Source organism: Meriones unguiculatus (genome assembly GCF_030254825.1).
Source record: "Meriones unguiculatus strain TT.TT164.6M chromosome 13 unlocalized genomic scaffold, Bangor_MerUng_6.1 Chr13_unordered_Scaffold_28, whole genome shotgun sequence".
In the NCBI taxonomy this organism is placed as follows: Eukaryota; Metazoa; Chordata; class Mammalia; order Rodentia; family Muridae; genus Meriones; species Meriones unguiculatus.
This window is the reverse complement of record NW_026843644.1, coordinates 6127085-6152831: the sequence shown is the minus strand read 5'-3', so window position 1 is coordinate 6152831 and position 25747 is coordinate 6127085. Positions and strand designations below refer to the sequence as shown.

The following is a 25747-nucleotide window of genomic DNA, read 5'->3' as shown; positions in this document are numbered from 1 at the left end:
AAGTGAGAATATAGATAGTAAATTTCTGATTCTGTGTATCTCAGCATTATCAACAGTTCAGCATTTACTAATTTCTAGACATATCTGTATTGCTGAAGAGTTGGTTCAGCAGTAGAATCATACACTGTAGAGAATATCAGTTCACCTTCCAGAAATCATTTTGGGCAGCTTACAAGCACCTACAACTCCAGCTGCTAGGAATATGTCTCCTTCTTCTGGTCTTATTTGGTCCTGCACCCACATGCACAAAGCCATATTCTCCACAAATGCATTCACCCCATTAAATATAAAGGTTTAGAGACACTTGCTTGTCTTTTAATTTTGCAATATTCATTCCAGCAGAAAATTTAGAGGTTATTGTGCTAGTGTTCTTTCTACTTCTATGCACCACCTTCTTTCTAGAGAATCCCTCATTTTTTATTATGATAGATTCACTACATGTATCTGATTAATTTTAGTACCTCTTACACACTGCTATTTTTGTCTTTTCTTCCTTCCCCCATTGAATACCTTCTTTCCAATAAGTCATCCTACTAATTTCACATCTTTTTGTATTTGTAGCTTACTGTGATATAAAAAGGTTACCTGCCTCGCATGGATGGGAGGTTGCTTACCTGAGTATGGACTAGTTCTTGTATCATCTGTACAAGATTGGGCACCTCAATATTTCATTACAGAAGGGGTCAGAGCTTATAGGGGCCTACCCTTTCCTGAGGGACTGTGGTGACTTAAAAAATGGTGTCACTTAATTTTTTTTATTCTAAGCCTACATCATGACCTCAGTACTTTCCATATGCTCAGTTTTCACTTATTTGTAACCTCAAAAGGATAGGATTCAGTTCAGAGTAAACACACTAGAGTGAAATGTGAGATCTATATCATGAATAAAATCAAGTGGTCAGAGTCCAGGAAATATATGTTTTTATATCTTTTCTTTATGAAAGAGTATGCTTAGTAGTTCCAAGCATTATTTCCCCTAACTTCTTGTAGAAATAGCTACAGAACTTTCAAAACAAAACGATGGATACTCAGAAGTACTAGGAACTTGATCTAGCCAAGACATTCCACAATCTGCTGCCTTAATGGGTGTGTTGTTTTGTGTTTTGATAAATTATTTTCTGAAATGTCAAATAGATAGCATAATCATGGCCACCCAAGTGTGCATAATTTTACAAAGCTGACACATGCATGTCTTACTGTTTTGAGTTGGTCTTTCAGCCACAGATCAGCAGTGCATTCTTCAAGGATAAAAACTGAGCAAGTATTTTCTTTGTCACCTACAAGTGCAATTTACTGTCTTCGCAATTTTCCAACTTACAAATACAAAGCAAATGTAGGACATTAGAGAAATAAGTACACTAGGTGATTTATGGGGAAGGGGGTTTCATGATACCCAGAATAAACCAGTGTCACATGGTAGATGTAGTAACATTATTGATATCTGGTAAAAACAAACAAACAACAAAGGCAAAGAATGTAAAAAGTAAAACAGTAGCAGGGAAAAATCACATCTGAGTGTGTCAGAACCATGTGTGTGTTAGAACTGTACTGAGCTTCTACTGTGAAGAGCAAACAAATCAGAACTCAGTCACTCAGAAAACAGGGTCAAGGGAAATTCTCATCCTTACATTTCAGCAAATAGTAGGAAGAAAATGATTTCCTGTCATCTAAACATCAGTTTCCAGAAAGACAAATCAACAAGCACGTTGTGAAATGTATTCTAGTAAAAAGTATTTTTCCTTGGGATATTTTGCTAAAGATTCAGAAAGCTGCAAAGCTTTCTGATTTTACAAAGCTGCACAAGGTTAATATTTATTTGCTCAAAAGTTTTTTAACAAAATGACAGACATAAGATAAGTAAACAACAAAGGTAAGAGACACTATCCTAAGAATAAATCATAATATTGAACATAAGAGATGCTCACTTCACAAGTAGCTAAAAAAAAATCTATCAGAGCGTAATGCTGCAGTTTCATTATCTCAGACACGTAGACAGTGGGCACATTGCAAGTTCAAAACTAGCCTGGATTACAGACTGTGCAAAGCTAGCTAGCCTCCATAAATAGGACTGGGGCTAACTAAAGCTAACTGACATGTGAATGGCCCTTTGTCTTGTCACTTTTACTCTAGAAAAAAAATCCAATGGACAACAATGCTACAGATACAAGACAACAACAACATCACTAGACACATGGCATAAGAAAACGAGGAAAGGTGTAATTTTTTTTTGCTATTCTTTTGCATAAAAAGGAAATATTCAAACACATACCTTGGCTATTATAATTACAAACCAAAAACAAATGTTCTAAACTTCCAGGTAAATGATTTGCTTTGTTCTACGTATTAGAGTTACATCTGGTTTCATGTTCATGTAGAGACACATAATAATAAATTCTGATTTTTGTACTATTTATACTGAATAGTAGAAAGATTAAAACAAATGCAGGGATGATTTGCTTTAAACAATCAAACAAGGGAGAGCTTCACAAAATAAAGACAGGAATAGCATAGTAGAATTTTTAATTACCATTTTTCTGTCTAGATTAAATATATTAATTTTTAAGTGCATTGAAAGATCAATAGAGAAAGTGGTTTAATAATCCAAAATTACAGAATCAGTTTTCCTTGGGGGTGGAAATCAGAGCAATTTTTATTTTTTATTTTTTTATATTACAAATGTTATTTCAATAGTCTCTAATGTTTCATTATGAAATTCCTTATGAATATAACTAGTCCAGTCAGTTTTAAATATCTTATATTATTAAATTAGGTACATTTATTTGTTAAATTAAATAAATATATTTTGTAAATAATTTTTATTTTAAGGAGGTGGGATGAACTTTATTTAGAAATCATATCAATGACTGGTAGGAGAGTTCATGGATGCTTGTGCCACATTCGTGGATCTCTAGGACCTACTTGGCTGAAGGACTAACAAGTTGTCCTTTAATCTCCACACCCACTCCATGATATAGCATACACATAAATAAATGTAGTAAAAAAATTTAAAAAATAATACCAATGGTGAACGGTTAATAGACTCACGGCAAGAAGTTGTGACTGTTGTCATATCAAAATACTTTGATCAGGTAAGTAACACTTCCTGACAGTCTGTGTTTAATTGGTGGGCAAATATGTTTACTTAAGACACACAGAATTTTTCACTGTTTGAATATAATCTTAGTTGGAAACCATGGAGCATCTACTCCTGTAGATAAAAAGACATAAAAACATTATAATTGATTAATCAAGAGGACATATGCAAGAAAAAAAGAAATTAGCTAACAGATATCCAACCATTTGTTGTGATATTCTATTCATATTAAATGATTTTTACCATTCAAAGAATAAAAGGACTTATTATAAGAAAAGGCATTACAATAGCTTTGTAAGGTATGTTTAAAGAATTATAAAGACATTTTGAAAACATGTCTGATGAACAGTAATCATTTTTTAAAGTACTTTAAAGATTATTTGGTTGCATTAGCATGTAATAGGATTCCAAACACTTTTGAAATATTATGAAAAGGAATAAGGTTCACAGAAAAAAAAAAAGAGTGAAGGACACTTTATTCTAGTCAGGTTTTTGATTCTTGCTGTATGTGGGGTACCGCTGTCATGCTGGGAATGAGCTAATATCGCAATTCTTACAGTGCATGGATAATGAGCACAGACTGCCAAGAAGTAACTCTAATCATAATAACCTCCACTTGCAGCCAGCCACATCTCTGCTCTGCTCAGTCTTTCTTCTGCCCATTGACCATCTAGCTTTCTATTTCAGTGTTCTCAACCTTCCTACTGCTACAACCTTTTAATACAGTTCCTCATGTTGTGATGACTCCCAATCATAAAATTATTTTTGTTGCTACTTTATAACTATAATTTTGCTACTGCTATGAACTGTAATGTAAATATCTGATATGCAGGATGTCTATTATTGTGACCCACAAATAGAGAACATCGGTTCTAGTTGGTCATGGAAGGGAAATGTGGTCCAGGATCTTCTGTTCACTACTTCGCTGTATTTCAACCTAACACCAAGCTTCTTGTAAAAACAATTTCTTTTGTTTTTGTGTTGGTGTTTGTCTACTTGCTTGCTTTTGACATTTAAATAAAATAAAGAAAATTAAGCAAAAGAAGTCCTTTGCTGTGTCTGAGAATATTTTCTGAAAAGTTAAAATTTGCTAACAAAACTGACTGCTGAGGAAAGCATGTATATCATGTGATATATGATATCATGTATATCATGTAATCCTTGCCTGAGCAAGGATTATTTTCCATAATATCATAATATTTGAAGAGAAAATGTGGACTCAGTAACTAGAGACAGTAAATGGGTGTGGAGAAGGGGAAATCAGAGGTAAAATGTTTGGGTTAGGATAAGAAAAGATTGGATGGTATTTCATGGGTGGGAATAGCAATTCAGCTGCTATAAAGGATCATATGTACAGCTAAATTTTGGCTTCTCATTTTTAAAATTTTCTTTCTGTTGTTTTGGGTTTTTTGTTTTTGTTTTGTTTTTTGAGATAGGGTTTCTCTGTGTAGCCTTGGCTGTTCTGGACTCACTTTCTAGACCAGGATGTCCTCGAACTCAGAGATCCACCTTCCTCTGCCTCCCTGAGTACTGGGGTTACAGGCATGTGCCACAGCTATTGGTTTCTTTTTTAAATTCCTAAATTTTGGCTTTGAAACAATTTACACTTATCTAATTATCTATATCTTTTGTCAAGATTTCTAAGGATGCAAAACGTGTATTGTGCTGGATCCCCAGCCCCATACACTAGAGCAGACAATTTCCTCCACCATTTCTTTATGTGTTTTCTCACCTGCACCAGAATCTAGGATGTGCACCCCCATTTCTCACCAAATTGTTAGGAGGACTCCATTTCAGGCCACTTGTCTTTCACCAAGTACAGCCAAATATTTCATTACGGGATTGATTTTACTTTCTTCTCCATGGACACATCCCATAGATACTACCCACACAGCTGGACAGCTGTTAAGTAGTTCTATAAATCATTGTCCTACTCACTTGCCTTGCCACCATTCAAGAGAGACAGGGGTAATTGATGCGGCTGCCGTCTTGCCAGATCTATTTTACCAACCACAAGGAACTTTTCAAGTGCACTGCTGAAGCCTCCTTTCCGACACTTTCCATATGATACATGGAAACTTACGCTTTTAAAAAAGAAAGATTTTCTTTTGACAGTTTTAACTTGAGGACAAGTCTGTGACAAGCAGCTATTGTGCCTTCTTGCCATTGCCTCTGTGCATTCCTATGGCAGCGCAGTGCCAAACTTGTGTGTGAAGTCTTTTGAAAAGGTTTTTGTGGTTCATTTGTTTTTTTTTTTTTTGATTATTTTATTTTTATTTTATTTTTTAAATTTCTCATCAATTACACTTTATTCATTCTGCATCCCCCCATAAGCCCCTCCCTCCTCCCCTCCCAATCCCACCCTCCCTCCTCCCTCTGCTTGCATGCCACTCCCCAAGTCCACTAATAGGGGAGGTTCTCCTCTCCTTTATGATCTTAGTCTGTCAGTTCACATCAAAAGTGGCTGCATTGTCCTCTACTATGGCCTGGTAAGGCTGCTCCCCCAAAGAGGGAGGTGATCAAAGAGCAGGCCAATCAGATTATGTCAGAGGCAGTCCCTCTTCACATTACTATGTAACCCAATTGGACTCTGAACTGCCCTGGACTACATCTGTGCAGGGGTTCTGGGTTATCTCCATGAATAGTCCTTGGTTGGAGTATGAGTCTCTGGGAAGTTCCCTGTGTTCAAATTTTCTTGTTCTGTTGCTCTCCTTGTGGAGACCCTGTCCTCTCCAGCTCTTACTATTTCCCAGTTCTTACCTAAAATTCCATTCACTCTGCCCAACAGTTGCCCATCAGGCTCAGCATCTGCTTTGATAGTCTGAAGGGCAGACCACTGATATCAAGCAGACAGTTAGGAAAGTAACTGATTTCCATTCGATCTTGCTGTCTGAGTCTTGTCATGAGTACAGGAACTTCATTTCATAGTTGTCTTAATAATAATGTTAGGCATCTCATCCTCTTCACTTTTTAAATTTGGAAGCTAAATTGATACAATTGACTTAGTACCTCATTCCTGGATTTCTTCATGTATTCTTAAATAGATGGCAACCAGATTTATGACCTGGGGCATGATCCCGACACTTAGAAGAAGGCTGAGGAGGTTTGTTAAATTCTATCAGTGCTTCGTCACCTGCTTCACATGTGTGGAAGATCATGGTGCACTTGAAGTCTTACAATCTCAGAAAATGCAAATTGTGCTAATTCAGGAAGCATCAGTCTTACAAAACATTTATCCATCAAGGTTGCATTTTTGTCTCATGTGTTTATTTGTATATTCTCAATTTGCATGCAAACCTGAAACTGTTAAGCATTTAAAAAATACCTCTAACAGCATGTTATATAAAAAGCCAATCAAAGTAAGCTAAAAATTTGCTAAACAGGCTTGTTAAAAGCCTCTCTAATTGTGCAACTGACATCATATTATCTTCAAAAATTATCCAAGTGAATGAGGAAAAATGAATCATAAACTTGAATATTTTCTTTACAAGAAATAAATCTTAATAATAAAGGTTTGAGATTGAATAAAGCCAAGGGGGGTAGGGAAATTTTAATTCAGAATATGGCTGTTTTGAAAAGACATCACATCCAAAGACCTTACTCGATCTCTGAGTTCAAGACCAGTGTAGTATGGAGCAAGTTTAAAGTAAAGAAAAGCTTTGGTTCAGGTGTGGTGGTACATGCCTCTAATCCCAGCACTCATGAGACAGAGACAAGCAGATCTCTGAGTTCTACTCAATTCTCTTCAAGCAGTTTGGGTGAGAGTGAGTTGGGAAATAGTATGGTGGAGTTCATTTTGTGGCAGTTCAGTTTGTGGAATTGAGAGGCAATTTTAAACTGTGTGGGTTTTGCAGAGAGGTTGAAGAGAGAACAAGCTAGACAGGGGTGAAGACAGAACAAGCCAAAGAATGAGAAGGAGCCAGAAGCTTAGAAGAGGTTTCTATAATTAATTGGATGCCAAGTAGAGCTATGCAGTGAGAAACTGTGAGAAGCCAGATTTAATCAGTCAGTTTGAGAGGCATTTGACCCAGAACAGCTGAATTGAACCAGTCAGCCTAGAGCTCAGAAAGTACAAGAAAGGGTAAGCTTATGCAGCCATAATTCTCAGAGGCTAAAAGCATTCTTGACCTAGATTAGATTGTGCAAAAACTAGAAGTTCTCAAGACTAGGCCAAGGTTAGCAGATAAAGGCAGTAGGTCTTTAGATGACAATTACGCAGGCAAATAAATGTTACTTTACCAAAGTTACATTTAACTTTGTATAATAGTCTAACAAAAGTTATATCTTGGTTTTAAATTTACATCAAAATTTGTATAACTTTAAGACTACAATAGCATTTGTATGTCTTTCTTTTGGACATGAAATCTCCTGGTTCTTCACTATGAGGTTCTTCTCAAAATGCATTTCAAATCAAAACTCTTGTTGAGTAAGGTAGCTCTTGATTCTCTAGTGTGACAAGGGTTCTAGCTAACCACTATTTTAAGAGAATTTTCTTTAGTGAATGTTGTCTTTTTTCACATAGGCTTATTTATGCTTCATCTCTTTTCATACTTTGTAAGGTACTAAGAATGACTTTATCTTGCTTGTAGTATAATTTTTGCATATATGTTTACATTTCCATCATCAGCAATGCCAGAGTTCTCTTGTAATTTTGGTAAATGCTGTGAGTTGATGATTTTAATATAAAAGAACCATATTCATTTTCTGAGCTGATGCCAGGGATCAGCCAATTTTGAGGAAAATGTACAGTGAAGAATTTTACATTACTGTACAGGTAAATAGCATGACCTCTGCAATGTGCTGGGAAGCTTTAATGGCACATTTGCAATTGAAATTATGAAGATCCATGCCTCAAGGAACAAAGCTAATTTTAGAACTTCTAGAGCCTATGTGCAAAACCTGAGCTGAACTTTTTTATTTTTTTGAATGACGTAAGGTTTTTTTTTTATTATATGAATATTTGTATATGAAGGAACACTCATTTTTTATGCCCCTATTACCTGAAGATTTTACTATCCACAAACAACTACACTATGATGAACACTGGAATAATGTTATCCATTAAAAAGTAACTGGAGTATTTCCTCTTCTGCTCTTCTATCTTTTGTTGAAGGAATGTGCTCATTTTTGTTTTGGAGCTACCTGCGAATCTGTATTATAGCTTTGTTTTTTGTTTTTTTTTTTCATTTTTATGCTTAAAAGCTGCAACCTTATACAGAAATAGAGCTAGATAGTCCAGTCACTGTCAGTTATGGTTTGTGTGTCTGGAGAAGTCACTTGAAATCACTAGGTTATGAACATGAATCACTGTGGAGATTTTTGTTGTTGTTGTTGTTGCAGGATATTTGATCACACTGTGAACCTATAGATTGTGCTGTTTACTGGAAATACCCATTTTTAATTGTGGTGTCATTGGGCACTAGAACACACCTTTAATCCAAGACATTTCTGATTGAATTTAAAAAACTCAACCATAGGTTAAAGAGGCAGAGCAAAGAAGCAAACAGTTGGCAGGGAGTAAACATAGGAAACAAACAAACAAACAGAAAGTAAGAGGAAGTCAGAAGGAAAGACAGAGAGACTCACAGTAAGTAGAAGGGGAGGACATTCAGATCTGTGGGTGTTTTGAGAAGGCATGGGGAAGGAAGCTTCTTTTTTCTTTTGGGATGGCTGAGGAGGAAGATGAACTAGGTGCTTTCTCTACCTCTCTGAGCTAGCAGGCTTTCACCTCAGCAGCTGTCTCCCGAGTCTTCATTGGTAAAATCAAAATATTGAGATTTTTATTGACAACAACAGTTAACAATAAACTTCAAATAAAGCTATCAATAGACACTAAACTGTCAGCCACTGTAACTTGTACACGTAGTCTCACCACTTAGCATGACAAAACTGTATATTCATAAGTCTGTAGACAATGGCCTAGAGATTTTCAGGCCAGTGTGGGCTAGGTATCAAGAACCTGTATCAAACATACAAACAAGATTTAAAAAAATACAGTGCAGGATCAAAGTAAGGGATTCTGTTTCACTGATGACCTCATCTTCTATCAACCCTTGGCAGTCACCACAGACCTTTAGAAACACATGCATGTCATATTGAAGGCAATTATACTTCTAGGTACTCTAAAAAAGAGTTTAAAGAGTGGAGCTTCCCTCTTCGAGTGTGTTTTTGCTGTGACTTATTTATTGGCTTGTATTTTTTTCATCATTATCAATTCTATGCTGAATAAGTTTCTAAACTGAGAAAGAAGATACATGCAAGCAAGAAGCTTTCTGAAAAGTACAAGTATCACCATTGTCTCCTTCCAGAGCTGTGGGTGTGACTCACTGCATATTTTCTGGATTCCTGCTTTCTTTCCCCCTTTTAACTCAGGAAGTACCAAATAAGCTTTCCCACTAGAAGAAGACCATAGGTCCAGTTGCTCAACCATAATGGATCACAGTTCTTGCTAGAGCTAACTATCTTTCACATAAATGACCAAGATATAAATGACATAGCTTTCATATATGTCCCTTGATGGCAACATGGCTTTATATCCTGTGGATCCCTTAGTCTACATGAAAAGAAGAAGCTATTCAGTCTCATTGCTTCATACAAGATTGTACAGCAGAAGAGGCACTAGTCCTACTTTTAAACACTAGCCCAGATGTCATTGAGCAACTCTTCTGAGGTGTCAAAGAACATTTCAATAGCAAAGCTGCACAGAAAATAGTTAAGGAAGAAATGCTGATGCCTGTCGGGTATTGAATGAGGCCAACTGAGAAATTGTAACTTCTGGGGTAAGGAATCTTTTCTGACTTTATAAAATTCTACACAGAAAGATAACCAAGTGGCCCATTGTCTTGTAGAGTGTAACAATGGGCTCGAAATCAGGTTTCACTTGATAACAGAGTAAAGTCAACATAATTAACAACCAGTCTGGCAAGTGACAAATAGTTAAACCTTATGATTTCATCACCTACCAACTCCATCTTCCATAAGGTACACTTATCCCAGAATAATTCTGTTTACTGCTAAGCAACTTCCAAACCAGGAAAAACAAAATGGAATAGTTGTAAGTCACCTGAACCATTTCCCATCACCATTCCTGACATCACTAAATCATCTTAAATGTAAGGAAGATTGAAAATGTGGTTGATACACTTTATGGTTGGCTGTATTTTTTTCTGGATAAATAGCTTGTTTTTTATGAATATTACAAAAGTAAATGAGAACAGAGAGCATAATTCATTAATGATCCCCCTTTCAGTAGCAAAGTGCTCTTAATTTTATAGACATGTCTTTTCCTTTTAAAGACATAAACATGTCTTTTCCTCGTGTGAATGAAAAATAATATATTGTGTGCCAGAATCCAAACTTGAACACTGGTTTTTAAAAAGCAGAAATCATGTGAAGAGCCTCAACATTTGAAAAGAATTCACTGTAATTCATGTATCTTAACATGTGTTAATGGTATAGTGTGAGCTTTTGTATGACTTGCCTTGGCTTACGAAGTTCAATGAAAGAGGCCTAGAAGTCCAGTCTCTTCCTTCCTTGTGATTAACATTTTATAATCCAAAAATAACAGAAATGTGTTGAGAAATAATGCTTCTAGACATTTGATAAAATAAAATTTTAATGAATATAGAATTTATGATTACAGAAGTGTTTTTCTTTAAGGAATATTATCTGTTTCTAAGTTTAGTTTTTAAATGTATTACAATTTTTAAAAGATTAAACTAACTTTGTGTTTCAGGCAAAATCTTAAACACACAGATTTAAAAGAAAGATGGCTAATCATGTTTGTCTATTTTTATATTAATCACAGGTCATTTCACTTTGTATCCCAGCTGTAGCCCTCTTCTTCTTTTCCTCCCAATCCCATCCTCCCTCCCTCAGCTCCTCCCTGCCCCCTATGTGATTAGACATTGGAAGTAGGAAGACAGGGAATAGGGCAGCAGCCTACCACAGAGGGCCTCTGAAAGACTCTATCCAGCAGGGTATTAAAGCAGATATGAGACTGATAGCCAAACTTTGGGCAGAGGGCATGGAATTTTATCAAAGAAGGAGGAGACAGAAAGATGTCGAGGCAACAGGAGCTCCACAAGGATAGCAACATTGCAAAAAAAAACATGGACCCAAGGAACCCTGCAGAGACTGATACCCCAACCAAGGACAATGCATGGAGAAGACCTAAATCCTCAGCTCAGATGTAGCCCATAGACTCAGTATCCAAGTAGGTTCCCTAGTAAACAGAACAGGGCTTTCTCTGGCATGAACTCAGTGACAGGTTCTCTGATCACCTCCACCTGGTGGTAGGGGAGTACAGTCTTGCCAAGCCACAGAGGAAGACACTGCAATCAGTCCTGATGAGACCTGATAGGCTAGGGTAAAACAGAAGGGAAGGAGGACCTCCCCTATCTGTGGACTGGGGGAGAGGCATAAGGGGAGAAGGAGGGAGGGTGGGATTGGGAGGAAATGAGGGAGGGGACCACATCCATGATACAAATTGAATAAATTGTAATAAATGATAATAATAAAAAAGAAAAAAATAAAAGAAAGATGGACACTTGACAGTATTGGCAACTTTAAATGAAATATAATGTTTGTTTTAAAGTTTTGTTAAAATAAGCCACATTAAGGTACTTGCATGTATGACTTTAAGTTTCTTTATTCACTAATTCATTAATTCAAACTATAGCTATTAGATTATTTCTATGGATAAAGAATTCTACAACAAAACAAAGTTTTGAAAATAAATAGACATAGTTTTTTCTTTCATACACTCAGGGAAGTAACTTCAGTAATCACGGGAAGAATAATACAATGTCGTAACATATGTATGTAGCAGACTAGCACAGCAGTTAAAGAGGATCTTAGGTATCAGTCAGAAGGCTACTCAGAAATTATGTATCTACTAAGATTTTAACGAGTTATCTAAATGAGAATAGAGGCTTACTTCCTTGAGCAAGGTATGCAGAAATCCAGGTAGTTGGTCAAACATTACAATTCCATTGAGTAGCAAGAAAGATCACTAAAGGCATTGGTGAGAAAGGAGGGTGTTCCCACTTAGCCTGGAATTTGGAATTTTGACATTTAACAAGGGGATGAGATAAAGGTTAATGCATAGTCAGCTAGGGCTAATTATAAAAAGGTTTGCTTCAGTTTCATATCTTTAAACATTCTTTCATTAAATGTTAATACTTTGTTAGGGTTCAACATGCACAGAAGCCTCATGCCTTTTTTTTTTCAATGCAGTTTATTCAGGAACCTTGAACAATCATCTGACCCTGGGGAAAGCCAGCCCACAGCTTAAATAGCCTCTGGGTAGCCAACCCCAGCATGCCACGTGGGCAATGCAGATAGGTCCACATACATGGAAGCAAGCCAGATCCTCAGCCTTAGGCAAATATGGAGTTGTTTGTGACAGAGAGCACTCACCATCAGGAAGGTGGAAGGTGGAAACCAGCTCCATCTTTAAGGCGCGGCATTACGCAGCTCTCTACAGTTCCCCCTTTTTGTTTTAGATAAATCAGGCAAGAGTATAGGTCTGATCTCTGATAATAGAAATAAATTGGACTTTGTACTGATGTTCATTTAGGTGTCATCCACCCAAAGAGCATCAGACCCGTCTGATACCTTTTTCTCAGAGGTGGGACCTGGGGCATCAACCCGCATGCAATCAGACATGCTCTTCTCTGGGTCGAAAGCGGCTGACCCTGAGTGCAGTGCTTAGCCTCGTATCCTGAGCGTAACATTTTGACTTTTTATGGTAGCCAACCATGCTTGGGGAGACTGTCCTGCTTCAATGGCTGTAAAGGCCTGAATGGTCATGGCTGCATGACGCTGTTGTGAGGCTCTAATCTTGCATATATACCACAGGCAAACCAAGGTGACCAACACCAGAAGGCCTGCTAACGCTCCCATGCCCGCCCATTCCTTCAGATGATTCATGGCTGCAGCAATCCATGGTGATAATCCTGTGGCTAGTCCTGCGTCCACTCTGGTAGAATTTACCGTGACAATGGCCACTCTCAGCTGCTCCATCGTAGTATCGAATTCTCCAGTCCAATTACCTAAAATATAGATCTACAATTGTTTAGACAGATTTGCAGCACAGGGAAAATTCTCATGTTGTATGCTAGTGACACAAAGTCCAGCATACTTCCATTGACAGCCAAGTTGAGCGATTTGCCATAGGGTATCAATTTGCTCCTGCACGAGGTCAATCCTCTGATTGAACACCATCAAGCCTCCTGTTAGTTGAGTATTAATTCCTTTTTGTAGATCTAAGGCATGGCTAAAAGGTTATTCAGGGTCTGAGCACTCTGCACAGTATGACTCCTGGCTAATGCCGCGGTGGTAGCTCCAACAGCCGCCAATGAGATGGCAGTAACAATGGCGGCTGTAATTCCAAGATCCCTTTTCTGTCTGAAGAGAGTCATAGCGTGAGGGCCATCAACGGGCACAGGCACCCAGCAAGGCATGCGAGTAACCAGGGCGTACCTAAATTCACTAGCATTCCAGCATTGGGCAAAAAAGCAAGTATCATTACCACAGTTACTTGGCTCTATCTGGCTAATAATGAATAGAAATGGGGGATATAAACAAACAGGTGTGGGCTTATAGGAAATATTATGAGAAGCCTTAACCCCCTCGTTGGAACATCCTGCATCAGTTCTAGAACTAGCAGTGGTGGTGTCCGAGGTCTGAGTAGGTTCAGGAGACCATTGCCCCCAGGGGCGAGACATGCTCCATGTAAATTGACTAACTCCATGTTTTCCTCCACTTTTAAAAGTCATTAAGGTTCTTAAAATATTTTCCCTTTTTTTTAAATATTTCATCAATTACACTTTATTCATTCTGCATTCCCCCATAAGCCCCTTCCTCCTCCCCTCCCAATCCCATCTTCCCTCCTCCCACTGCATGCATGCCACTCCCCAAGTCCACTGATAGGGGAGGTTCTCCTCTCCTTTCTGATCTTAGTCCATCAGGTCACATCAAAAGTGGCTGTATTGTCCTCTACTATGGCCTGGTAAGGCTGCTCCCCCCAGGGGGAGGTGATCAAAGAGCAGGCCAATCAGATTATGTCAGAGGCAGTCCCTCTTCCCATTACTATGTAACCCAATTGGACTTTGAACTGCCTTCGGCTACATCTGTGTAGGGGTTCTAGGTTATCTCCATGAATAGTCCTTGGTTGGAGTATGAGTCTCTGGGAAGTTCCCTGTGTTCAAATTTTCTTGTTCTGTTGCTCTCCTTGTGGAGACCCTGTCCTCCCCAGCTCTTACTATTTCTCACTTCTTACATAAAATTCCATTCCACTCCTGGGCATATATCCAAAAGAGGCTCAAGTACACAAAAAGGACATTTGCTCAACCATCTTTGTAGCAGCTTTATTTGTAATAGCCAGAAGCTGGAAACAGCCCAGAAGCCCCTCAACTGAAGAATGGATGCAGTAACTGTGGTACATCTATACAATGGAGTGATGAAAAATAAGGAAATCATGAAATTTGCAGGTAAATGGTGGGACCTGGAAAGGATCATCCTGAGTGAGTTGTCCCAGAAGCAAAAAGACACACATGGTATATACTCACTCATATAGATATACAACATAGGACAAACCCACTAAAATCTGTGCATCGAAAGAAACTAAGCAAGAGAGAGGACCCTAACTAAAATGGTCAATCCCCATCCTGAAAGGCATGTAGTCTTTTGTAGTAAGACCTAATGATTGTTTGGATTTCCTCAGTATCTGTCACTATGTCCCCTTTATTTTTCTGATTTTGCTGATTTGGATAGTTTCTCTTGTTGATTTTTCTCAAAGAACCAGCTCTGGGGCTCATTGATTCTTTGAATTGTTTCCTTTGTTTCTAATTCATTGATTACAGCTCTGAGTTTGATTATTTCCAATTGTCTATTCCTATTGGGTGTGACTGCTTACTTTTTTTCCTAGGGATTTTAGGTGTGTCATTAAGTTGCTTGTATGAGATGTCTCAAACTTCTTTCTGGTGGCACTTTGTGCTAGGAACTTCCTCTTAGCACTGCTTTCATTTTGTCTCTTAAGATTTTATTATTATTGCTCTGTAGTACAACTTGAATTCAGGGATGGAGATACCTCCAGAAGTTCTATTATTATACAAAAACATTTTAGCTATTCTGTTTTTTGTTTTTTTTTTTGGTTTTGTTTTTGTTTTGGTGTTCCATATGAAATTGAGAATTGTTCTTTCAAGGTCTGTGAAGAATTGTGTTGGTATTTTGATAGTAATTGCATTGAATCTGTAGATTGTTCTTAGTAGGATGGCCATTTTTACTATGTTAATTCTACTGATCATGAGCATGGGAGATCTTTCCATCTTATGGTATCTTTTTCAGTTTCTTTTTTCAGAGATGTCAAGGTCTTGTCGTAGAGGTCTTTCTCTTACTTGGATAGTTATGTCAAGATATAGTATATTATTTCTGGTTTTTGTGAAGAATGTTGTTTCCCTAATTTTGTTATCAGGCCATTAATCATTTATAGTGATGCAGATTACTTATTTTATGAGTTATTTTTATAGCAACCAGTTTACTAAAGGGGGTTTATCAACTGTAGAAGATCTCTGGTAAAATTTTGTGGGTCACATATATATATATATACTAGTATATCATCTGTGAATAGGGATTTTTTTTTTACTTCTTCCTTTCCAATTTTGACCCCTTGATTGTTTGTAGCTGTCTTATTGATCTAGCTAGAACTTAAAGTACTACACTGAAAAGATATGAAAAGAGTGGGCAGCCTTGTATTGTCCCTGACTTTACTGTAATTGCTTTGAGTTTCTCCGCATTTAATTTGATTTTGGCTTATGGCTTGTATATTACCTTTATTATGTTTAGGTAGGACCTTGTATCCCTGATCTTTACAGGGTTTTTATCAAGAAATGGTGCTCAATTTTATCAAAGGCATTTTTTTTGCATCTAACGAAATGAACATCTTTATTTTTTTCTTTCAGTGAATTACAGTGATGGATTTAAATATGTTGGGCCATCCCTGCATCTCTGGAATGATGCCTACTTGATCATGGTGGATGATGTATTTGATGTGGTCTTGGTCTCGGTTTACCAGTATCTTGTTGAGTATTTCTGCATCAAAGTCCATAAGGGAAATGGATTTGAACTTTTCTTTCTTTGTTGGGGCCTTGTGTGGTTTAGGTACCTGTGTGACTGTGGATTCATAAGATGAGTTTGGCAATGTCCCTTCTGTTTGATTTTGTAAATAGTTTCAGAAGTACTTATATGAGCTCCTCTTTGAAAGTCTGGTAGAATTCCATGCTAAAGCCATCTGGTTCTAGGATTATTATTATTATTATTATTATTATTATTATTATTATTTTGGTTGAGAGTCTCCTGATGACTGCTTCTATTTTCTTAGGGGTTATAGGACTGTTTAACCTGCTTACCTGATCTTGACTTAACTTTGGTAAGTGAAATCGATCAGGAAAATTTTCCATTTCATTTATATTTTCCAAACTTGTGGGATACAGTCTTTTGAAATAATATCTAATAATTCTTTGGAGTTATTTCCCCTTTTCATTTCTGATTTTGTTTATTTGGATACTGTCTCTCTGACTTTTTGTTAGTTTGTCTAGAAGTATGTCTATCTTGTTGATGTTCTCAAAAAAAACAGCTCTTGGTTTCTCTGATTCTTTGTATTGTTTCCATTTTTTCTATGATACTGATTTCATCCATGAGTTTGATTATTTCCTGCTCTAAACTCCTCTTGGGTATGTTTACTTCTGTCTGTTCTAGAGCTTTAACATGTGTTTTTAAATTGCTACTAGAACTTCTCCTTAGCACTGCTTTCACTGTGTCCCAGAGGTTTAGGTATGTTGTCCATTCATTTTCATTGAATTCTAGAAAAACTATTTCTTCCATGTCTCAGTGGTTACTGAGTTGTTCAGTCTCCATTAGTTTTTTAAGTTTTCTCTTCTTTCTATTCTTATGGAAACCTAGCTTTAATCCCTTATTTTCTGTGTTTCTTTGGGTGCTGTTTATTTCCTTTGGTTGGGGTTTTCCTTCTAGTATCTTCTGTACAGTTGTGTACAGTTGTAGCATAGACACTGGCATTTTCAAGTCTACAGCATGGCTTCTCACTTGCTGTGGTGTCACTGCCGTCCAAGCCTTAGTAACCAAGTACACTGGGTGTCAACATTTTCGATCCTCTTAAAATCTACATCTTCTAAATGGAAATATTACTTTCTAGTGCTGGAGAAAGACACAGGACATTTTTCCAACTAAGGACGTGCTACACACTATATTATCTTCCATTTCATATATAATACCTCTACTTGTGTTCAGTAGATCTTGCATTATTTCTATGGGGAATAATTTTAATTTCATTAAACAACTGGGAAGACAAATAAACAAATGAAGCACCTTCAAAAAGAAAGCCATGTTAGAGAGAGGGAAAATGAGCTTCTCTTTAAAGTCAGCCAGTAATCTGTGTGGGCCACTCATATTGTATGATGTCTCTCTTCAGCTGCATCCATTTCTGAGGAAAATTAAATTTATAAATGCTGCTGGAGATGAAATAAGCTTTGATGAGAACAAGAATATTAGGGAAACGTATGATATACAAAACTATATTGCATATAGTCTTCAAAATGCATTACTACTTAAAGTGGGAGAGTTTGTCTTCAAGAGTGCACAAGATCAAGGCTTTTTCATCAATGAATTTCTGATTCAATGGCCAAGCAACTTCAAACAGGTCTGGAAATTTTTCAGCATTTAATATGAAGGGAAATATTTGTAAAGAATTGTAAAAATTGATGGTGTAATAATTTTTTGAACTTTTAAAATAATTGTGAAATTTTACTTTCTTAGCTCTATGTGACAGTGAGCTTTTGTGTGGGGGTTCATGCACACAAGCACATGTACTTCTTAAGTCCACAGTCAACTGTGGTTATCTTCTTCAATTGCTGTCCACCTTATTTTTATCTCTGAAACCCTTACTTTCTGATTTTGCTGAACTCAGTGGATAGCTTTACCTAAGTTTTCTCTCTGTCTTCATGATCATACAGTTTGGATTACAGGCCTATTTTTCTGCACCCAACTTTTCTTCCATACTTTCATCATGATCAAATTTATGTTTATCTGCTAATGTGGCAAGCATGTTAAATACTAAAACATCTCTTTAGTTCTGTTTGATGACTTTAAATCAGAAATGAACCAATATTTCAAATTACATATATGTATATATACATACACATATAAATATACATACAAATGCACACATAATTCAGCTAATTCCTTAGCTAGAATTAGGTGAATTGAATTTGAATGTGTTCATTTATAATGCAGTGAATGAATAATTGAGAGCTCATGGTTATATAGAGGCAAATATGAGTGTTTCTATATGTAAACACAGATATGCACACAAACTTATGTAAATTTTCACATATGTTAATTATACGGGCTACCTGATATTCAAGCATTCTTCCATTCACACAACTCACACTCAAGCATATCAATAATTTTACAACGTTGTGAGCTAGCATAAATCATAAGTTATGGATTTGGACATAAGATATCTCTGTTAACAATGTATATGAGCTGCCCAATATGTGTGTCAGGAACTGAACTTATATTCCATGCAAGAGCTCTATGCACTCTTAACAGTTGATCCAGCTATCCAGAAATATACTCCTGTTAATATGTACATATTCGTTAGACAGAAACTGAATCCAAACCAAGGCAGAAAAGAGGTCTAAGATAGAAATATTTACTGTCCTACAAAATTTCTAATATATAACAAACTAAAATTGCATTAGAATTTTATTAGTTATGTGATTATCTAAGAAAGCAACTGCTGAAAATCCCATTTGATGACTACACTAAGGTTTGAAAAGAAAGGCATAGAATAATCCCTAGCATTGGGAGTCAAGGGTAAAAGTCACAGTAACAGATTATAATTCACCAATGGCCAAACCATTTCACCAGAAAATTGAACTTCCTTTTGGAGCTGAATCAGAGTGCATGGGTGTTACTACAAGACTGGAAATATAAAGGTAGAAAGAAGTGTGCTTGGAGGCAAATGTGATTGGATTCTTGTCTTAAAACCCAAATGTCCCAAAATTCATACAATAAAATCATTTCTGGCTTGCTGCCTCACAGAAGAGAATATGTTGAAGTTCTACACATTTCACACAGGATAGGCAGTAGTAAGTCATTGGTCACCATAAAGGCATGTTGAACATTTAGTATTGGAAAGTTTGTTAAGTTTAAATCTCCATTCTACAGTCCCACATTAAAACATCAGAGTTTGTCATAAAGAAATACAATCTCCATAGGTTACATGTATTTAGCCTAAAATATTTTAATCTAATGTTCGATATCATGACCAGTTTTTCTGTGTTGCCTTCAGACTCCTCAATGTGTATGTACACAGAGCTGTGTTCCAGGATTCTGGAAAGTTCTACAAAAAGAAAGACCTGTTTGCTGTTTTTCTTGTGCATTTTGTCCAGAGCAGCACATTTCCAACCAGACAGATAGAAAAATAATACTTTTACTCAAACTGCTTGGAAATGGAGATGGGAAAAGTTAAGAAGTGACCTTGGTGTCATAATGTAATGCTGTTCCATATGTCTCTAACACTCATCCCTAAATCCATTATTAGTCATTGCTGAAGCCACAAAATGTGTGAAGTTTAGAGTGGCAATTCTCATGGTGTTGTGTCATGTGCACCCTACTTTTAAAAACTTGCCTTTTGGTGCATGGAATGGCCATCTCAGCTCTTGCAGTGTTCCATGCTATAAGCTCTGCATTAAATGTGAGATCTCCAGTTGTCCAGGATTGATATGTATTTCTGTGATTAACAAACCTAATGATTCTTGCCTCAAAATAACTCCAGGAAAAGTACATGTCTGATTGTATTTGCATGCACAAGAAACTGAACTGCATTTACAACACAGTTGTCATTTTCAGTATCAACAATAGAAAAAGCAAGTCTTTGTAAATGAAAACATGGCTGCCTGTTTAGGGTTGTGGTCAACTATGTGATAACATATATAAGTAACATCATATGGAATGTGCAGGTTGCATTTTTATATACAAACACACACACAAATACACAAATACATTTAATGAGAAAAGAGTCCATGTATTTGAGAGAGAGTAAATATAAGGTGGGTCCTGGAAAAGGTTTAGAGCAAATGAAAAAGAAGAGGCATAGTGAGGTAATTATTCATAAAATGAAATTTTTTATGAAAAAAAAAGTCAGAAGGAAAATACATTAATATAATGATGAGAATTGACTGTTTATTATATTAAAAGGCCAAACCTTTTTAATATAATCAGAACATTTTGATTTATTTCAAACAATCAAGTGTTAAAAAATTAAATATTCTTTATATTCTAAGATTTAATACTATCATAGGTTAAATTCCTTCCAGAGTGATACATGCCTTCAAGTCCTATGTTAAAAAGATATGGAGAGGCAGCCAGCTTTGCATTGTCCCTGATTTTAGTGGGAATGATTTGAGTTTCTCTCTGTTTAGTTTAATGTTGGCTATAGGCTTTCTGTATATTCTGTAATTCTAGGAAATCTTTAATTACTTTCTTTATTTCTTCCATGACACCTGTCATTGAGTAGAGTTGTTTAGGTTCCATGTGTATGTGTAGGCATTTTGCTCTTTCTGTCATTGTTGAGGTCCAGATTTAGAACATAGTGGTGTAATTGGATCCAAGGGATTATTTCAGTATTATTGTATCTGTTAAGACTTGCTTTGTGCCTGAATATATGGTCAAATTTGGAGAAAGTTCCTTGATTTGCACAGAAGAAGGCATATTTGTGTCTGGGTGAAAATTTCTGAGGACTTCTATTAGGTATTTGATTCATGACCTATGTAAGCTTCATTATTTCACTGTTTAGGTTCTGTGACAATAATCTCTCACTTGGTGAGAGCGAGGTATTTAAGTTTACCATTATTACTGTGTTGGGACTGATGTGTGATTGAATCTTTAATAATGTTTATTTTACAAATGCAGGTGCCCTTCTATTTGGGGCATAGTTGTTCAATATATTGTTGTCCTCATGCTGGATTTTTCTATGATGAACACAAAGCATCCTTCACTTCTCTTTTGATTAATTTTGGTTGGAAGACTATTTTATTAGATATTAAGATGGTACTGCCACATGCTCCTTGGATCCATTTGATTGGAAAACCTTTTTCTAGCACTTCACTCCAAGGTAGTGTCTATCTTTGGGGCTGAAGTGTGTTTACTGTATGCAGCAGAATGTTGAATCTTGTTTCCATAACTATTCTGTTAACATGTCTTTTTATTGGATTGCTGATTCCATTGATGGTGATAGATATTAGTCTCCATTGAATTTCAGTTCCTTTTATTGTGGTGTTATCGTGGATAGTGTGTTTGTGTGCTTGTTTTCTTTTGATTTTTGTTCTGATATTATCTATATTGTGTGTTTTGTGGGTGTAGTTGATCTCATTGGGTTGGAGTTTTCCTTCTAGTAGCTTCTCAAGGTCAGTGATAGTGCGTAGACATTGTTTTAATTTAGGTTTGTCATGGAATATCTTGTTTCCTCCATCTGTGTTGATTGTAAGTTTTGCTTAGTACAGTAGTCTGCTTTGACATCTGTGGTCTCTTTGCATCTGCATGACATCCTCCCAGGCCCTTCTGGGTTTCATAGCCTCTGTTGCAAAGTCTGGTGTTATTCTGATAGGTCTGCCTTTCTATGACACTTGATCTTTTTCCTTTGATGCTTTTGATATTTTTTCTTCATTGTGTAGATTTATTGTTTTGATTATTATATGCCAAGAGGATTTTCTTTTCTGGTCTACTCTATTTGGGGTACTGTAAGCCTCTTGTATGTTTAATGTTATCTCTTTCTTAAGGTTGGAGAAATTTTCTTTTATGATTTTATTAAAAATATATTCTGCACTTTGAAGCCTGGAATCATCTATTTAGTCTATTCCTATTATTCTTAGGTTTCATCTTTTCATGGAGTCCTTGCACTTTTCTGATTTTATGTTTTCTTTGGGAGGTTTATCAGTTTCTTCAATTGTAACTTCAATGCCTGAGATTTTCTCCTCCATTTCTTATATTTTGTGGGTGATGCTTATCTCTGTGGTACTTGATCTCTTCTCTAAATATTCCATTTCCAGGGTTTTCTCTTTGTTTCTTTATTGGCCCAAATTCCATTTCCAAGAATTGAATAATTTTAATAATTTACTTCACCTGTTTAATTGTGGTTTCTTGTCTATGATGGCCTCTCTTTGTTTGCCTTGTATTTCTCTGTATTTCTTCAAGACATTTATTCTTTTCCTCTTTATATGCCTCTAATAAGTGCATAAACATAGATTTAATGTCCTTTTCCTGTGTTTCAGCTGCATTAGAATATCCATTGCTCTTTGGAGTGGGTTCTGGTGTAGCCAGGATGTCCCGGTTTGTCTTGACTATGTTTCTATGCTGGCCTTTAGCCATCTTGTTGTCTGTAGCCTTACCTATTTCTTCCTGGAAACTGCACCAAAGACTGGATCCTCCTGTCTTTGGAGTTTAGAGTAGTGTTCAGGAAGATGTCAAATATGGAGTGATTCTAGAATGGGTCCTGGCAGTTCAGATGCCAGCATCTTGAAGGACAAGGCACAGAGCAGTGTATGGACACATAAATATGTAGGGACAAGTGAATTGAAGGACAGGGGTGTGCATGCACTGGAACACTGAATTTTGGGGTGCAGGTACTGGTACTCATCATTATCATGGTACAGGTGCAGGTGCTCCAGGTGGCATCTGTGAGATTCCTCAGAATAAAGCTGGGCTGCTGCTTACAGGCCTGCCCCAAACTGTGCTCCCTGTACTCAGATTTTCCTGAGCTCTGCCACTTTGGATCTGGCATCCCTGTAATTCTATTGTTCACCTGGTGTCCACAGGGTGACCAGAAGAACAGTGGCTTTGTGGCTGGGATGCTTTTCTAGTAATCCTGAATCTGACCCACATGGAAAAAGAGGTTTCTGAATTCTGGCTGATAGAGCAGAGAGTTCATGGATATGGGGATCCAAATTCACTAAAGTATGTGAAGGGACAGGTGGCCCAATGTTTGCTACTCCTGGATCAGTGAGATGGCCACAGAGGCCCTAGATCATATTGACTCCATTTCCTAGATGACTTGTCCATAACAGGAAGCTGCAAAGTTGATGCTCTTTATCTAGCCACTTGTCCATACTGGTCTCAGAGTCTCGGAATCTCTGCCCCTCAGATACAGTGTACACTGATCTCCACCATCTTGGAGTCTTCTTTTTTTGATCTTTCATTCTTCCTTTCTTTTGTGGTGGGAGCCTTTTGTGACCTTTTGAATTTCCTCATGGGTTTGTTTAGGTCTATTTAGGTTGTTGAATTATTGTTGAATTCATTGTTGAATAATGGTTGCTTGGGCAAAGCTAAAACTTATCCATCTCATGTACATTTTTAAGCTTACTGGAATATAGAATGTTTTAAGAACTTTTCCTTAGAATATTCTGAATTTCGCTGGTTTCTGTAATAATGTTTTTCTGTAATTTCTGATTCTGTTAATTTGAGTACACTATTTTTTCCTTAATTTATTTGAGATAAGGGCCTGTCAATTTTCTTTATCTTCAGAAAGAGCCAGCTCTTCCTTTGGTTAATTCTATGTACTGTTTTATTTATTTCTGTTTCATTCATTTCTATTATAATGTTATTTCTTTTTATTATATTATCAATTAATGTGTGTGTACTATCACAGCATCTGCTCACATCTCTCCTCTCAGACCCTCCCTCTCACCTCACTTCTCAACCCAATATACCCCTTCTCCCTTTCTTTAAAAAAAAAGAAGTCTCCCATGGATATCAACCAACCTTGGCATATAAAGTTGCAATAAGATTATGCACAACTTTTGTCATTGAGGCTACACAAGGCAGTCCAATTAGGAGACAAAAGAATCAGAGACAGCTTTGGTCTTGCTGTTAGGTGTCCCCATAAAGACCAAGCTGCACAACTGTTATGTATGTGCCGAGAGCCCAGATCTGTCCCATACATGCTCTGTTGTTGGGAGTTCATTCTCTGTCAGATTGTGCTAGGAGCCTTTCTGTGGGGCAATCCTGAGCATGGAAAGGAGAGGTTTTTGCCTACAAGGTGTTCCAGAGAGCAGATGAGGGGTCAACGATGAGAGGGAGTTAGTCAGCTGATGTGGTCAGTGGAATCTAGCAGCTGACTTATAACATTAAGACCTTTCTTTGGCTCTGACTTATTGTTGACAAGGCTCTTCTTGTTTATACAAGGTTCACAGTACAAACACAGATTAATGATTATACAAGTGGTACAGAAAGGGTGTTTGATTTTTTTCATTATCCAGGGATAAAAGCTCAGTTACAATTTAAACAGTACACACAGAACATATTTGATTATCATTATTAGCCCTATAACTCTGCTTTACTCTGCTTCAAGAATGTCTCCTTCAAAGAAAACACATTTAATCTGTGAAAGCCTGCTTTCAGGCTCCCATTGTTTGCAGTATGACTGTAGTCCAGAGAAACAGAAAACACTTTAACTGGTCTCTTTATGCATAGCAAATACAAATAAATAGCTCCCTTTACTCTATGTATCATCATCTATGCTACAAAGAAGAAATAGTTTATTTAAGTCAATCTATCTTATTTACTGAATTTTATTCGGTCAGGAGTATATCCTCTGTGACCTATCTTTAAACTAAATTTTCAGGGAGCTCTAAGCGTATAATAAAATATCTTAAATCTATACCTGAATCTCCAGGCCTCTCAGGCTTTGCATATTGCCTTTATTTACCCTGCACCAATATACTGTTTAGGGACACATACCCCAAGAAAACTCCTGAAATAATAGCCTTATCTCTCTGCTTAACTCTGCTTAATAATCTCCAGGGCATAAAGAAGATTTGCAAACAGTGGACATATAAAGTTAAATTTAGTATTTTCATAAGGCTCAGGTCTCATCAGGGCTGGCTACATTGTCTTCCTCTATTGCCCGGTAAGCCTGCTCCCTATTCAGGGGAGGTGATCAAAGAGCCAGCCCCTGAGTTTCTGTCAGAGGCAGTCCCTGTTCCCCTTACAATGCAGCCAGCTCTGATGAGACCTTATAGGCTAGTGTCAGAGGGAAGGGGAGGAGGACCTCACTATCAGCAGACTTGGAGAGGGGAATGGGAGGAGATGATGGTGGGAAGGTGTGGAGGGAATGAGCAAGGGTGCTACAGCTAAGATACAAACTGAATAAACTATAATTAATCAAAAATGCCTAATTAAAAAAAAGACTCAGAAATAGTTTTTATGTAGAAAAAAACAGAAATTGAATCATAATGCAGAAATTCCCCAGTAATGCAACACACAACAATAACAAAAACAGAAGTTAGAGATAGAAGAACAATGATTATAACAATATGCTCTGCTTTTCTGGAATAGCACCAAGCAACTGTTCTGTATTCATGACTCAACAATTTCATTGAATATGGCTGTGTCATTCTCCCTTCCTAATTTAACATTTTTGTAGATTTATGGTATTTATGGCATGCAGGTCATTTTTCAGTCTCCAGAATATTAGTGCAAGAACAAGAGTGAAAATTAGAACAATTCCCAGGATTATTCTGGAATTAATAATGAAAGAGAAAGAGTCCTGTCCTGACTCAAAGGATGTAAAAG

General features: G+C 36.9%; 1 protein-coding gene across 1 annotated transcript in view; it reads right to left on the bottom strand.

Annotated features, from left to right (window-relative positions):
* The window catches only part of LOC132650722 (zinc finger protein OZF-like), a gene marked incomplete at its 3' end in the record, with an annotated part of 126935 nt that overhangs the window by 42035 nt on the left and 59153 nt on the right, over nucleotides 1-25747 (bottom strand). Inside the window, 1 exon segment of the mRNA XM_060376060.1 lies at nucleotides 2916-2931. Within this exon segment, the coding sequence (XP_060232043.1) occupies nucleotides 2916-2931 (16 nt within the window).